General features: G+C 37.5%; 1 protein-coding gene across 10 annotated transcripts in view; it reads left to right on the top strand.

The window, feature by feature from the left end:
• DDX60 (DExD/H-box helicase 60) overlaps positions 1–14,035 on the top strand; it is a 54,448-nt gene that overhangs the window by 28,363 nt on the left and 12,050 nt on the right. For all 10 annotated transcript variants that reach the window (XR_009958143.1, XM_062573792.1, XM_062573786.1 and 7 more), the window contains 12 exons: positions 822–941; positions 2,012–2,107; positions 2,840–2,955; positions 3,484–3,629; positions 3,812–3,921; positions 4,028–4,132; positions 4,216–4,344; positions 5,142–5,269; positions 9,110–9,268; positions 10,552–10,696; positions 12,290–12,442; positions 13,014–13,118. Coding sequence is in view for 9 of the 10 variants with exons in the window: in XM_062573792.1 (XP_062429776.1) it covers positions 822–941; positions 2,012–2,107; positions 2,840–2,955; positions 3,484–3,629; positions 3,812–3,921; positions 4,028–4,132; positions 4,216–4,344; positions 5,142–5,269; positions 9,110–9,268; positions 10,552–10,696; positions 12,290–12,442; positions 13,014–13,118 (1,512 nt within the window). In the remaining variant the exon portion in view is untranslated. The remainder of the gene's footprint in view (positions 1–821; positions 942–2,011; positions 2,108–2,839; positions 2,956–3,483; positions 3,630–3,811; positions 3,922–4,027; positions 4,133–4,215; positions 4,345–5,141; positions 5,270–9,109; positions 9,269–10,551; positions 10,697–12,289; positions 12,443–13,013; positions 13,119–14,035) is intronic.

Consider the following 14,035-nt stretch of genomic DNA (forward strand, 5'->3'; position numbering starts at 1 on the left):
CACAACATGTACAAAAGTGCTGGAAGTAATATGTTAGGCAAAAGGTAAGAATATCAGAAGCCTAGGATTATGATGAAAGTAATACTGGAGCAGAACAATAACCAAGCAGGGCTAGCTGTCTCTTTCCGATTGAGTTCACCGTTAGATGCTGCAAGAGAATGGTTAAGAAACTCTAGGCAATTGTGAGATATTTTTTAACGAAGGTTTGTCCTAATAGTTAAAAATTGACTTAGAAGTCATGAAACACAATGTTTTGATTTCTTCCAAAACTTTAACATCAAGTAATACAAGTTTTGGCTGACAGTCAAAGCCCGAGAATGAATATACAATTACATGTGCTGTTATTCAGTAATAATCTCTGTGGATTGTTTTCTATAAGTAAAATCATAATTTGCATGGATATACTCAGGTTGGGCATCAAATTGGTGTTTTAGTTTGAATATCAGAATATATTCAATATATTCAGTTGAATATCTGGGTGCAAAACTCATGTATTTACACCTGCAGTCCTAGGACTTTGAGATCATGAAAGTGTTCATAGATGCAGTAAAATGTTACTTGTTTTTAGCTGTTTTGAGAACAATTGAAATACAGAATTAATATTATATAATCTACCACTTCGCACTACACTAGATTTCTCTGAAAGTGTTTGAGTATGGTTGAAAATCAAGTACCGTGTCTTTTAAATGTTAACATTCTCAACAGGCTAGACTGCTGTAAATTAATATCAGTACCAAAACTGAATGCTTTTATATGTATCAGAATGTCGTATACCTTTAGATATACCCTTCCAGGTTTGTTAATGACCTGCTTTACTTAAGGCTCTTGTAAACCAAGTGGTGGGAATTATATACAGTCGATTCACTAAGAAACTTCCTGATGGATTGGTGGTGTGTGGAGTCTTCACGCGGGATTATCGCCATGATGTCATGAATTGTCAGGTATATGTTTGTGGATGTTTTAGTGCATAATAATGACAACCTTTTGTATTTCATCTGGCTTCTGAAAATTTTACTCATTCTGGCAACATTGCATTGATTACTTGCTCTAGTTAAAAGAAAATGTATTAAAATCCTTTGGACACCAATATACAGCAGATGTGAATCTAGACAAACAAAGATTCTGCAAACAAAGCTCTTTTCCTTCCCTTCTTATCCTAATTCTATGACATCTTTTCTTTCTAGACCTTCCTGACATCAGTCTTTCATTAGGTAGCCCTGCATTGATGCATTTTCTATTTGATCCCACCAGTCTGTTTTCACTGCTGCCATGGATCAAAATCACTTACAAGTTCTAGTGAAATGTTAGAGTTCAAACTCTGAAATGTAGGTAAAACTTAGAAACAAATTAGGTAGACTTTGGCTCAGAGCTGAAAAAGATTGAAAAGTACTGATGATTTGAACTGAAAACCGAGGCAAGGTCTTCATTTTAACCAAGGTGATAATTTGCTACTGCTGTTAGTGTGGAAAGCTTTCAGATGCTCGGTTGATATGGTATAAAATCCTGGGAGTAGACTTAATATGTATTATGGGTATAGTATGATACTTCTGTAGCCGTTAACCTTTTAAAAACTTGATAGTGAAAGATAGAATGCAACTCAACATTTGTTATTCTTTCAGACCTGAAGTTCACGTTTTTTTCTGTTTCGCAAGTTGTTTCTGAAGCCAGTATTCTTTCATTCTTAAATAGAAGTATTTAAAAAGAAAACGGATAAAACAAATACAGCTTTCTTGCTGATAGTAAGACTACTCTAGACACAGTCCTGCTGCCTCTATTAATGCCTAAAGTGAAAATCCATGAGCTATGGGGTACGCTTTGGCTCCTAGCAGCTACTTTTGCTCACTGTTGCAATTATAACCTTGGTTGGAAGGTGATTCTAGTCAGGTTAACCATTTATTCATTCTTGCTTATCTTGAAATCACATATATATATTTTAATTAAGAAGCAATCATCTTATGCTTTATTTGCCAGTTTACTTGAAAATAATGTTTTATGACCATTTTTTTATTAGATACTAGTCACTGTGCCTCAGTGTTTAGAAATTTTGATGCTGTCCCCTCGCTGCCAAGAGTGGACCAAGAGGATACAATATGTTATATTTGATGAGGTATATGTCTTTTAATACTAATCGATTTAACAAATATAAGAAAAATCTTTAGGAAAATTGCCGAAGACTTATCTTCCATTACGTATATTATTACTGGTAAAAGCCGATTTCCAGAAATATTATTTCAGACTTCTTACTTCTCAGATGTATGTATGTTTTACTTTTTCATGGTAGCTAATAGTGTTCATGTATTCTAGGAAAAGACTTTAAAAATGTGATAGTCCTCAGGAGGACGTACAGTTCAGTGAAAGCTACCAGGAACTTTCCTTATTTCTCTCAAGTCAGTGAACTAAAAAACGAAAGACATCCTCCATAGTCTCAGTGATACAAGTAGAATATTCCAGACCTTGATCCTACACATTTGACATCATAAGGTTAATTTTTCCAGGGCAGAAAGTCAGTGATGAACTCTGCTAAATTTCAAGTTCAGACTGCACTCTGTTTCTTCTGCATTAAATTAATTGCTAATGATGCCAGTGAGTATCTAGAGTACAAATAATTATAGAGTGTTTAAATTTAGACTGATTCACATTCCAGTGAAACCTAGGGATGGATTTACTGGACATTTGATTTGGCTTTCACAGATGTTTGATACAATGTAAGAATTATTCGGTAGTGATCTTGCAAAACTTTTTGTTATTGCAAAACACAAAACAGCTCCTGTTATGGGTACACTTTAACAAGAAACATTTCTCTTTTTCTTTTCACCATTTTTCTTTTTCCCAAATACAGGTCCATTGTCTTGGTGGTGAAATTGGAGCAGAAGTTTGGGAGCATCTTCTGGTAACAATTCGGTGTCCGTTTTTGGCGCTGTCTGCTACCATCAGTAATCCAGAACACCTAACTGCGTATGTTTGGAATTTTTTTGCTCGAGGGCATATTGGATGTGAACTTTTGGACAGAGAGGCCAATTACTGTATGGAGACAACATATACAGAGTTGGATTGTTACATATTTTAGGCTACCCTTACCTCCCCACTTGACCCCAAATAATACTGTAAATCTTAACTTTCTGTAGTGAGAACAGAAAGTTCATTCAGGCCCTTTAAGTTAGCAGGAAAAAACAATTTAGGAGGCCCATGCATCTGTTTGAACTGCCAAAGCCTGATATGTGTACTCGTCCCTCACTGATCAAGGAAGACACCCGCACTATATGTAGGTATGATGCAAACATTTTCACACTTAGGCTTACACCCTGAGATATGTTGGAGAAAATTGCACCAAGTACAATGAGCGAGGAGCGGAGGTAGAAATTCTATTGGTGAAATCAAGCAGATAGTAGTAATCCTATCTACTTTAGTTCTAGCAATTTTATTAAAATGTTTTCCATCAGTTTAGTTTCTAACAGTTAACTTTATTTTGATCTTGTACTATAGGTGGTTACAATCTGTGAAAAGGTATTGGCAGCATGCTGAGAATACAATAGAAGAAAGCTCTACAAATTCTACAGAGAATTTCACAAGAAAATATAAAGTGAAATCAAAAGTAAAAGAACAAAAAAAATCATATCGTGTTAGACTCGGTGTGTATCAGAATATTTTATAGCTAAAAATATTTTTTGGCATGATTTCTGAGAAAACTTTAATCACAGTGCATGAACTTAAGCATATATATTTTTCAAGGAAAAACAAATCTTTTCAGGATTAGGTACTTGCTTTTTAAAGCAAACGAGTTTATCATCACGGCATTTTTGTCTGTTCACAGTCCTGTATGAGGAGAGATACAACGATTTGGAAAAGTATGTGTGTTCTATAAAGGGCACTGATTTTGTTATTGAACATTGTCACCCCTGTGCTGCATTAACAGTCAATCATGTAAGCATAATACTGATGTCAAAATTGTTCATCACCTGTTGCAGTAAGCAATGTGATTTCCCTTAAAATGATTCCTTTATTTTTCTTTCATTTAACCTCCTTGCAGATTGAGAGCTATGGTATTCCTTCAGACCTTTCACTGTCTCCACGAGAGAGCCTCCAGCTGTATGACACAATGCTAAAAGTCTGGCCAGAGTGGCCAAGGGCACAGGTACATATGCACAGTTGTGTATGGAATGTATCAGCATAAATAGAAAACAAAGTACTATGTTTATTATTATTGGTATTTTCAAGGATTTAGATCCTGAGGAGTTTGTCCTTTTCAAGAATAAAGTGGTAATAAAAAAGGTGGATGTGAGGAAGTATGAACAGGAACTGAAGAAAGAACTAACCGAATGGATTGTGACTGGCCAACGACAGAAGGTAACAGTTATTACAGAAGAGCTTTTTCAAATATTATATACGGCTTTAATGTAACTATTATATAATAATTGTCTATAGTAATACAATTAAATAATTATGGGAATCTCTTCTCCTATAATTATTGATTCTTTTATTGGCTGTAAATGCTACTTTGCTGGAAAATAAGTGTAATTTCTGTGGCATTTCCATGGGCATTTTCAACGTGACGTTTTCACAAGCTTCTCTTGGAATTAGACTTCTAATAGTACTGTAAGATTTGAATTCCTGATTCTGTTAGGTACAGTTAAAACTTTAGTCTGCCTCATTTCTCCTGCTTATTTGAATCCTTCTCTGTAATCACAGATAGTAAGTGTATTTCTGTGTAAATGGTAGGAATTAAAGCAATGAGCAGAAAATTAAGTCCTTCAATAGAGGTGAAGTGTTCATATAAAAAGAAGTATGAAGCAGCAGTGGATCAATAACAAGAAAACAATTAAGAAATTCAGGAAATAACACCGCTTTTTTAGCATATGATACTTAAAAAGTACTGTAATCTGTATATTAGTGATGCTTTGTTATCTGTACAATGATGACAGCCATGAATGCGACAACAGTTTGCATTTTGAGTTCTCACTGAAGTCAGTTTATGTTCTGGAGACCTTTTGTCTGTAAACTATCCATGGTTATTGCAGTTTGGGATAATTTTAAAAATCTGAGCTAATAGAAGCTAATACAGAAAACTGGAGGGCTCATCTTTGTTAGCCTGCAGGCAGAACTTTGTGTCATTAAAATCTGCTCAATCATAACGTTTTGGTTAGGTGCATGAGCTACTGGAGTGCCTTAAGCCCCAACCTGTGGATTGCTCAAAAGAGGAAAAGTGGACCAAGTTTGCATGCTTTGTTGACAAATTACGAGAGATGGATAAATTGCCTGCCATATTTTTTATGTAAGTATTTACATTCCATATATTATATCTGTATTGCCTAGACTCAGAAAAGTGAGTATTAGCGATAAGCATTGACATAGCTTGGCGGCATTTATATGGTGAATGTTAGCCTTGTTTTAACAATGTATGATGTTAAGAGTGCTATCAATTCATTTATGTTTATGGGATGATAAAAAGTTCAGCTGAAAGAAGACCGAGAACATTACTTTCTGGGGAATGTTTCGAAGAAAATTATAAGAAACCCAGTCATGTTAAAATTAGAGTTAGATCCTCAGTTGTTTTGCCCCGGTGTAGTAAGTAAAACTTGTGCAAAGTGTATATTGTGTATTTAGGGATGGAAATGGTTTGCATAAGGGCTAGTTTGCTAGGGGAAATGGTGGAATGAGGGACTATTCCTGTCTGCTTTTGTCACAAGGTGGTGGTTCCACTGCGTAGACTCTTAACAAAATCGTATCATATCCATGAACCTGTTTTGCATATATGTGAGCTGTAATTTGGTAAAGCCTCAGATGAATGCAAAGCTTTGAGAACACTCATACCACCATTATTGCTCATGATACTGTTAGTAATATTAGTAAAGTAGGCACATACCTCAGTATTGCGCTTAGTAATGGAGAGAAGTTATGAATCAGTAAACAGAGGAGTCTGCTTGCATATTCTCATTGTAATAAGGCATATGAACAATCACTTAAAATATAAGATTTTCTTATCTAAGTGTCAAGGGCCTTGCTCTTTTCCTTATAGTGGACACCTTGATAGTTAGGGGAGCATGCTTACTGTCATTTCATTCTCACATGCTTCATGCTGATGAAATGGAATTTCTCAGAAGTTTCTAGAAAGGAAAACGTAAAAGTGAGTATACATGTAAATGACACATCTCAAAGGACTCTAACTGCTGATAAATTACATCTTTTCCATCTTTCAATGACAGTCCAGTTGAAAATTACTCCTATGGCTGATTTTAGGTTGCATCCAACAGTTTTCAGTACCACAGTTTGATATTTGTAATTCTTTCACATAAGGGGAAACTTCACTTCACTCCGTGAAGTGCAACATGATTTTGGGGCAATTAATGGAAGTTTCAAGGTGCTTCTCTTTTAGAAAGATGAAGTGCCTTCCCCTCATCTACCCTGAATAGCAAACTATTAGGAATTTCTAGTGGCTAGTGGCTCTTAGGGATTGAGTGTAGGATGTGAATCCTTCCTTTAGTAGACACAATTGATAAATGATCAAATGAGGGGATGAGGACATATGCTGGGCCAGTGAACAGTGCAACCTAGTGGTATCTGCTGCGGAGAGGAGATGCAGGAGTCTGTTATCTGATATATATAATTATTAAATAATAAATTAAATATAATTTATAAATAATATAAATTATAAAAGAAATAATATAAATTAATAAATTAAATAAATATAATTATCTATTATTTTCCTGCTTAACCAACCTGATAGCCTTCTATGATGAAATGACTGGCTGGGTAGATGAGGGGAGAGCAGTGGATGTTGTGTACCTTGACTTCAGCAAGGCTTTTGACACTGTCTCCCTTAATATCCTCCTACATAAGCTCAGGAAGTGTGGGTTAGACAAGTGGACAGCGAGGTGGATTGAGAACTGGCTGAAAGGCAGAGCTCAGAGGGTCGTCATCGGTGGCTGGAGGCCTGTGGCTAGTGGGCGTCCCCCAGGGCTCAGTACTGGGGCCCACCCTGTTCAATTTCTTCATCAACGACCTCGATGAGGGGACGGAGTGCCTCCTCGGCAAGTTTGCTGATGATACCAAGCTGGGAGGAGTGGCTGACACACCAGAGGGCTGTGCTGCCATTCAGAGAGACCTGGACAGGCTGGAGAGCTGGGCGGAGAGGAACCTCATGAGGTTCAGCAAGGGCAAGTGCAGGGTCCTGCACCTAGGGAAAACTAACCCTAGGCACCAGTACAAGCTGGAGACTGACCTGGAGAGCAGCTCTACAGAGAAGAACTTGGTAGTGCTGGTGGATGATAAGCTGACCATGAGCCAGCAAGGTGTCCTTGTGGCCAAGAAGGCCAATGGTCTCCTGGGGTGCATTAGGAAGAGTGTTGCCAGCAGGTGGAGGGAGGTGATCCTGCCCCTCTCCTCAGCCCTGGGGAGGCCTCATCTGGAGGACTGTGTCCAGTTCTGGGCTCCCCAATACAAGAGAGACATGGAGCTATGGGGGAGAGTCCAGTGTAGGGCTACAAAGATGGTCAGAGGGCTGGAGCACCTGCCCTACAAGGAAAGGCTGCGAGAGCTGGGCCTCTTCAGCCTGGGGAAGAGAAGACTGAGGGGGGATCTTATCCGTGTGTACAAGTACCTGAAGGGAGGGTGTCAAGGGGATGGGGTCAAACTCTTTCCAGTTGTCCCGTGTGACAGGACAAGAGGCAATGGGCAGAAATTGAAGCACAGGCAGTTCTGCCTGACCGTGAGGGGGAATTTCTTCCCTGTGAGAGTGACAGAGCACTGGAACAGGTTGCCCAGAGAGGTTGTGGAGTCTCCTTCTCTGGAGATCTTCAAGGCCCACCCGGATGGAACCCTGTCTACCATGCTCTAGGTGACCCTGCTGAGCAGGGAGGCTGGACTAGATGATCTCCAGAGGTCCCTTCCAACCTAACTGATTCTATGATTCTATCAGGTTCTTTTAAGGTGCAGGATCAGTATAGCAGTGCATGGTAGATCTTATAATCAGACAGAGGGTAAAAGTCAGACAGAACCTAAAAATATTCTCTCTAGCTAAATGTCCAAATTCTGAGAAATTCTGATAGAGATGAAAGGGTTGAGTAGCCACTGAAAGAAGTAGATATTGACTTGGAGTAGTAGATTGGTATTTATGGTTTGTTGGTGCTAGTAAGCTTTTTTTTCCCTAAGCCATTATATTGAGGAATGAGGTTGCAAAGCAGTCACCCTCCATAGTATTACATTAGCATGGAATTAATAGAGACGCTTGAGAGATCAAGTCTCAGACGTGTAAAAGCCAAATTGTTTATTGCAGTCATTAGTGGTAGGAAAAAAACAGTGCTTAGAGTTTGCTTTTGTTTTCCTTACGGGAGTAGAGCAAACAGGGAGAGGAGCAGGTTGGCACCAGGTTTGTAATTCTTATGACCAAGTGATGGAAAGAACTTAGATCACTCATTGTGAGTTTCAAAGTGATGCAGAAGTAAATGGAAATGATTTTTATTGAGCTCTTTCATCCATAAAGATGTGAACAGCTTAATTTAAGGAGAAATTATCGCCTCATATTGGGATCTCTATTTGGCCTTTCTGAGGATAAGGTCCTTCAATTTTTGCTTCTGGTAACTGCCAGAGCTGAAGGACTTTTGAATATCCTGATGGACTAGGATGCAACCTCACGATAGGTGATACCTTGTATGATGTTGGTTAAGAGGATATGCCTACTGCAACAAGAATAAAAAAAATTTTTTTGAGAGTGAAGCTGGAGAAGTCTTCATCACAGTTAAACTCCAAGACCAAGAAGGCAAGTACTCATTCTCAGCTAGCCAGCTGAGAATTAAAATGGCTTAAGGTACAGTCTCCTTTATACATCAAAGTGTATAGCTTAGGGAAAGGTAGGATTAAGCATGTTTTCTATGGAAAATTTACTATCAGAACCATTTTACATTTTATCACTCCATTTTGGAATAACAGCAGTATGAAGGTGAATGTGGATTGTGATTTGGAGATGGAATAGGGATATAATTCTGATGAATAAAATTAACTATTACCAGGTATCAGGGCTCACTGAATATTATCATAACAGCATACATAAATCTATAAATAAAAGTTCTGTTAAAATTCACTTAACTGATGTATATTATATATTATTTATCTTAAGTTTTGGCATACGTTCAGTGGAACGGGCAGCCCAGAATATCTACTCCAATTTGCTGAAAAAACAAAAAAATGAACAAGACCCTAATACTGAGAGGGAAAAAGAAAATTTAAGAGAGAAACTAAGAAAAGTGCATAGGAGGCTAAAGAAACTCCAGCCTTTGTAAGTATTATAATGATATACTATTAAAAAAAACTGACATACTGTGACCGAGCATAATTTTGTGGTAAGACATTCCTGGGGAATATACCTTACAGCAGCACATTCATCCAGCTACAGTGCAGTAGTCCCACCTCCTCTTTGTGCTCCAGCAACCCACACAGTAAGAATATCTCTGTCAGGTGTTGATCAGCAGTATCTTGCACATAGTCCAGCAGTAGAGAGACATCAGTGTCACTGACTTTGTGGAAGGTGCTGACGCTATAGCATGAATGTCAAAGACAGAAATGAGTATATGAGATAGTCAATCTGGAATAGTCTAGAACTGAGATAATATCAATATACCAGAACTGCTCTTTCTCCAGACTGTATTTTTTTTCATGCAATGGCTGAAAAACAGTGTAGCGTCTGAGCCTGGTCCTGGGGATAGCCACTGTGGGAGAACGTTTTCTTAGCCAGCTTCATGGTGGGTGGTTACAGTGGTGGATCTTTGAAGTGTTTGAAGTGTAGGTTCACCTGACCAGTGAGATGCTCTTTGAAAATGTCAGCCTTTGCCTTGATTTGTACCTTTGCTTAGATTTATTTCCCTTTTAACCTTGAACTTCCTTGGGTTTGTGATTACTCGGTGTAGATTTTTAAAGATTTTTGCCAATTAAAGACTATTTTAGTTACCAGGATTGTCAGGAACACCAAATTCCACATTTTTGCACTTTTAATCATGACAATTTACATTGCATTCTTTGGTCATAATATTACAACAGAATGAACTTAGCTAGCTTTAATAGTAGTAGGTTAGAACTCTGGAAAATCCAGTAGCAACTGAGACATATATTTAGACATTCAAGTATCTTCTTGAATCTGACTCTAAATAATTTCCCCTTTCCTCTCTTCTTCAAATCCTGGCCTAAATCCTTATAGTCCATGTCATTATTGGCAGTAAATCCATCACATTTCTCATTTCTCTCTCACGTTGAGTTCTTCTACTGTAGAATTACTGTTACCTTACTAATTTGCAAAATTAAGGTACTTCTACATGTTGTCTTTATCTTCCTTCATTTTTGTATATCATCATAAATCTTCGTCTCTAGGAGGAACTTCACCCAGTTATTTGCTGGAAGTGGTTAGCATTATAAAGAAATTTACATTTAACATATGTACCTCTTATGTTTGAGCCTAGAGTTTAAAAGAGAATGAATCTGCATCTTTTAGAACCAAAATAATATTTTAAAATTGAGAAATATATGTAAATTACAAAAATAATAATTTTAATTTTATATCGTATACAGTGATGCCAAAAAAGTGAGTGCCAGTAAAAGTGAGAGCATAGTGGTTGCTCTGTCTGAAAAAGAACACTTAGAGAAAAAACTTAAAAAGCTTACTGAGATCCCTTCTGCATGTACTTATGCTAATTCTAAGGCTGTGGATGAAAATGTAAGTAATTCACTGATAATTTTAACAAGTTTTTGTTTTTGTATGTCTGAAATGTATAAATTCATGCATAAATACATAAAATACACTAATGTGCAATTGTACTTCATAACAGTTTTTATCGACTTCATGAAACATTCCAAATATTTTTAACTAGATTTAACTCCAGGTATCAATCAATTCTAGATGACTTTATTTTTAAGATGTACCCAGAACATTTGACAGAATGAAAATTCTGCCCCCCAAAAAAATTGATTATTGTCCTTATGGTAGGAGTCATGGGATACATAAGGCAATGAGCTCACTTCCATTAACTGTCAGTGGTGCAGTTCTGTTCCCTGCTAATTTGGATGTCAGACTGATGCTTTTCTGAGTGAGTCATCAGATTTGGCTACATGACATCTTTGTGTACTTACCTGAAACTTTTCAAGCCCTTGATATCTTGAAAAATAACAAAAGATAAATTACTTCGGACTCTGAAACACCTGGTCATCACAGAGCAACGTTTTCCTTGCTCTTCAATATGTTTATGCTCCCCTGAGGAAAGAAAAGCTGAGAAAATACTTGGACTCTGAAAGTTTAGAAATGTCCATCAGCAAGGTCAAAGTATTTACTTGTATACAAATTGATAAGGAATAATCTGAAAGGTATTTATATGACATGATTGCCAGCAATAGTAGGTGACTGGGCCTTTCTAGGAGGTCCTCTCTAGTCCAGAGTTCCTGAAAAATGACTGTGGTTCATATAACTGTCTCTTACCTAACTTTTTTTTAATTCAAAAACAATTATGATATCATTAATTCAGAGATAAAAAATGCTCAAAATTTTGATGAAGTGTCTTGATAATGCTTTCTCACTGCTCATTGTGATTTATCTTCTAGAAGACAGGAAAATTCTGTGTATTGGATCTATACCTGAAAATTTCCATGATTCCTTTTCTGGGAACTTAGGATCCCAATGGCATTTTTTGACTGCCATCAATGAGCTTCAGAGAAACGTTGCTTTCCACAATTGTAAATCGATAAAGACAGTGGAAAAAAAAAAATTTGGATTTGGAATAGATGGCAGAAAGTCTTAAAGTAGCTTAGCCCTAAAGTGCTATTTCTGAGGTTAGGAAAGAGAAACTTACTGTGTAGTAAGATGAGGTGGTGGTACAGAGCAGAGATGACAACTGAGAGCAAAAGAATATCAGTTTCACGTAGGCTACTTAGGAATTTGTTCTGAGATAGTAACATGCAATATATACCATGAGGCCACAGTTGGCATAGGAAAGTCATGAACATGCACACTTGCTATTTCTAATTGCAAGCAGTTGAATGGTGGATTTGACAATTGGGACTGACATAATGGCATATGTGCCAGAGAACGTGGGAAAATACCTGATAGTAATAGAAGTGTATTGAAGAGCTAGGATTTGTGATCAAACTGAAGCTACTGTTGGGACCCATCCAATTATTTACTTTACTCTTCAAGTTCACTAAAATTCATAAACTGTATTTCTCTGTCATATTTGGAACTTTATCAGATAAGACATTTTCTATTTTCAATGGCAAAACTTGTTTGTGATTAATACTTAACAACTGTTTTTGTCTGTAGACTTTGGCGAAAATCTTCAATCGAGTTAGGTTTCAGAGAAAAGGTTATGAGCAGAAAATGCTGGCGCTGAGGGGCATTGGGTATCATCATGGTTCTATGGCCTTCAGGGAAAGACAAGTAGTGGAGATGCTCTTCAGATTGGGTTATATCAAGGTTGGTGAATGAAGATCAGTTTATGGACAGTTTGTTTGTTTTAAAAACATTTTAATTTTTCTACATACTTAATTACAAATTACAGTGTATCTTTCACCAGTGGTAAAATCTATCACATTTGGATTTGTCATGCTCGTTTTTTAAATGTTGACATGTAGGTTAATGAAATCAACTAAATGAATTGGTAGCTGTAAAGCTTATTTTCTATGTAGAAATTACTACGCTTCAGGTTAGCATATCACAACTAAATGCATTCTAGTGAAATGAACTCTATAGGATTATGCTATCTCCTTCTCTCTTCACTTAATATTATTTCCATTTGTGTTTCATAAAAGATAAGGTATAAACTTTTAAGATATGCAAGTTTGTAAATGTTTATATGCATATAATAATTACATTTAAACAGTGAAATTCAGGTATGTTCATAGCTCTGTTAAATTCATCAGATTAAAGGTTGTCTATGTGAAAAATAATAGTAAAATTCCTGTTGATCTGAGTGGGATGTTACAGATCATTTTTAATTGGATATTGTCACATCTAATAGGTGTACCAATGTTTGATATTTTTATAGGTAGTCACAGCTACTGGAACACTCGCTTTAGGAATCAACATGCCTTGTAAATCTGTTGTCTTTGCTGAAGATTCTATCTTTTTAGATGCCCTAAATTACAGACAGGTATGGAAATAGGATACCTACTGTTTGTGTTATAAATATAGTAGATATATACCTATCATCATACACAAATTTGGAGAATGCCTTTTATTTTACATATACTTCTGTGTATATTCTTGAGTTTTGGCTGTTCATTTCATTCAGAAAATAATTTTAGTTAAGGTATTTTGTACTAATGTTTCAGAAGTGGCAGCCCCCAAATAATGAGCAGAGTTAACAGATCTATTTCAGCTCATTGTAGTTGAATCAAAGGCATAGATTCTGTTTTCACTTATAGGGGTCAGTAGAGAGGGAAGTTCTTTGTTTCCACCAAGTTGTTACAAATGTATCAAAAATATGCTATAAGAACATACAGTGGGATATAATGAGGAAAAAGAAGCAGGTAAAGGGAGGTGATCCTACTCAGCCCTGGGGAGGCCTCATCTGGAGGACTGTGTCCAGTTCTGGGCTCCCCAGTACAAGAGAGACATGGAGCTACTGCAGAGAGTCCAGCATAGGGCTACAAAGATGATCAGAGGGCTGGAGCACCTGCCCTACGAGGAAAGGCTGCGAGAGCTGGGCCTCTTCAGCCTGGGGAAGAGAAGACTGAGGGGGGATCTTATCCGTGTGTACAAGTACCTGAAGGGAGGGTGTCAAGGGGATGGGGTCAAACTCTTTCCAGTTGTCCCGTGTGACAGGACAAGAGGCAATGGGCAGAAATTGAAGCACAGGCAGTTCTGCCTGACCGTGAGGGGGAATTTCTTCCCTGTGAGAGTGACAGAGCACTGGAACAGGTTGCCCAGAGAGGTTGTGGAGTCTCCTTCTCTGGAGATCTTCAAGGCCCACCCGGATGGAACCCTGTCTACCATGCTCTAGGTGACCCTGCTGAGCAGGGAGGCTGGACTAGATGATCTCCAGAGGTCCCTTCCAACCTTACTGGT

Source organism: Rhea pennata, chromosome 4 (assembly GCF_028389875.1).
Source record: "Rhea pennata isolate bPtePen1 chromosome 4, bPtePen1.pri, whole genome shotgun sequence".
Taxonomy (NCBI): domain Eukaryota; kingdom Metazoa; phylum Chordata; class Aves; order Rheiformes; family Rheidae; genus Rhea; species Rhea pennata.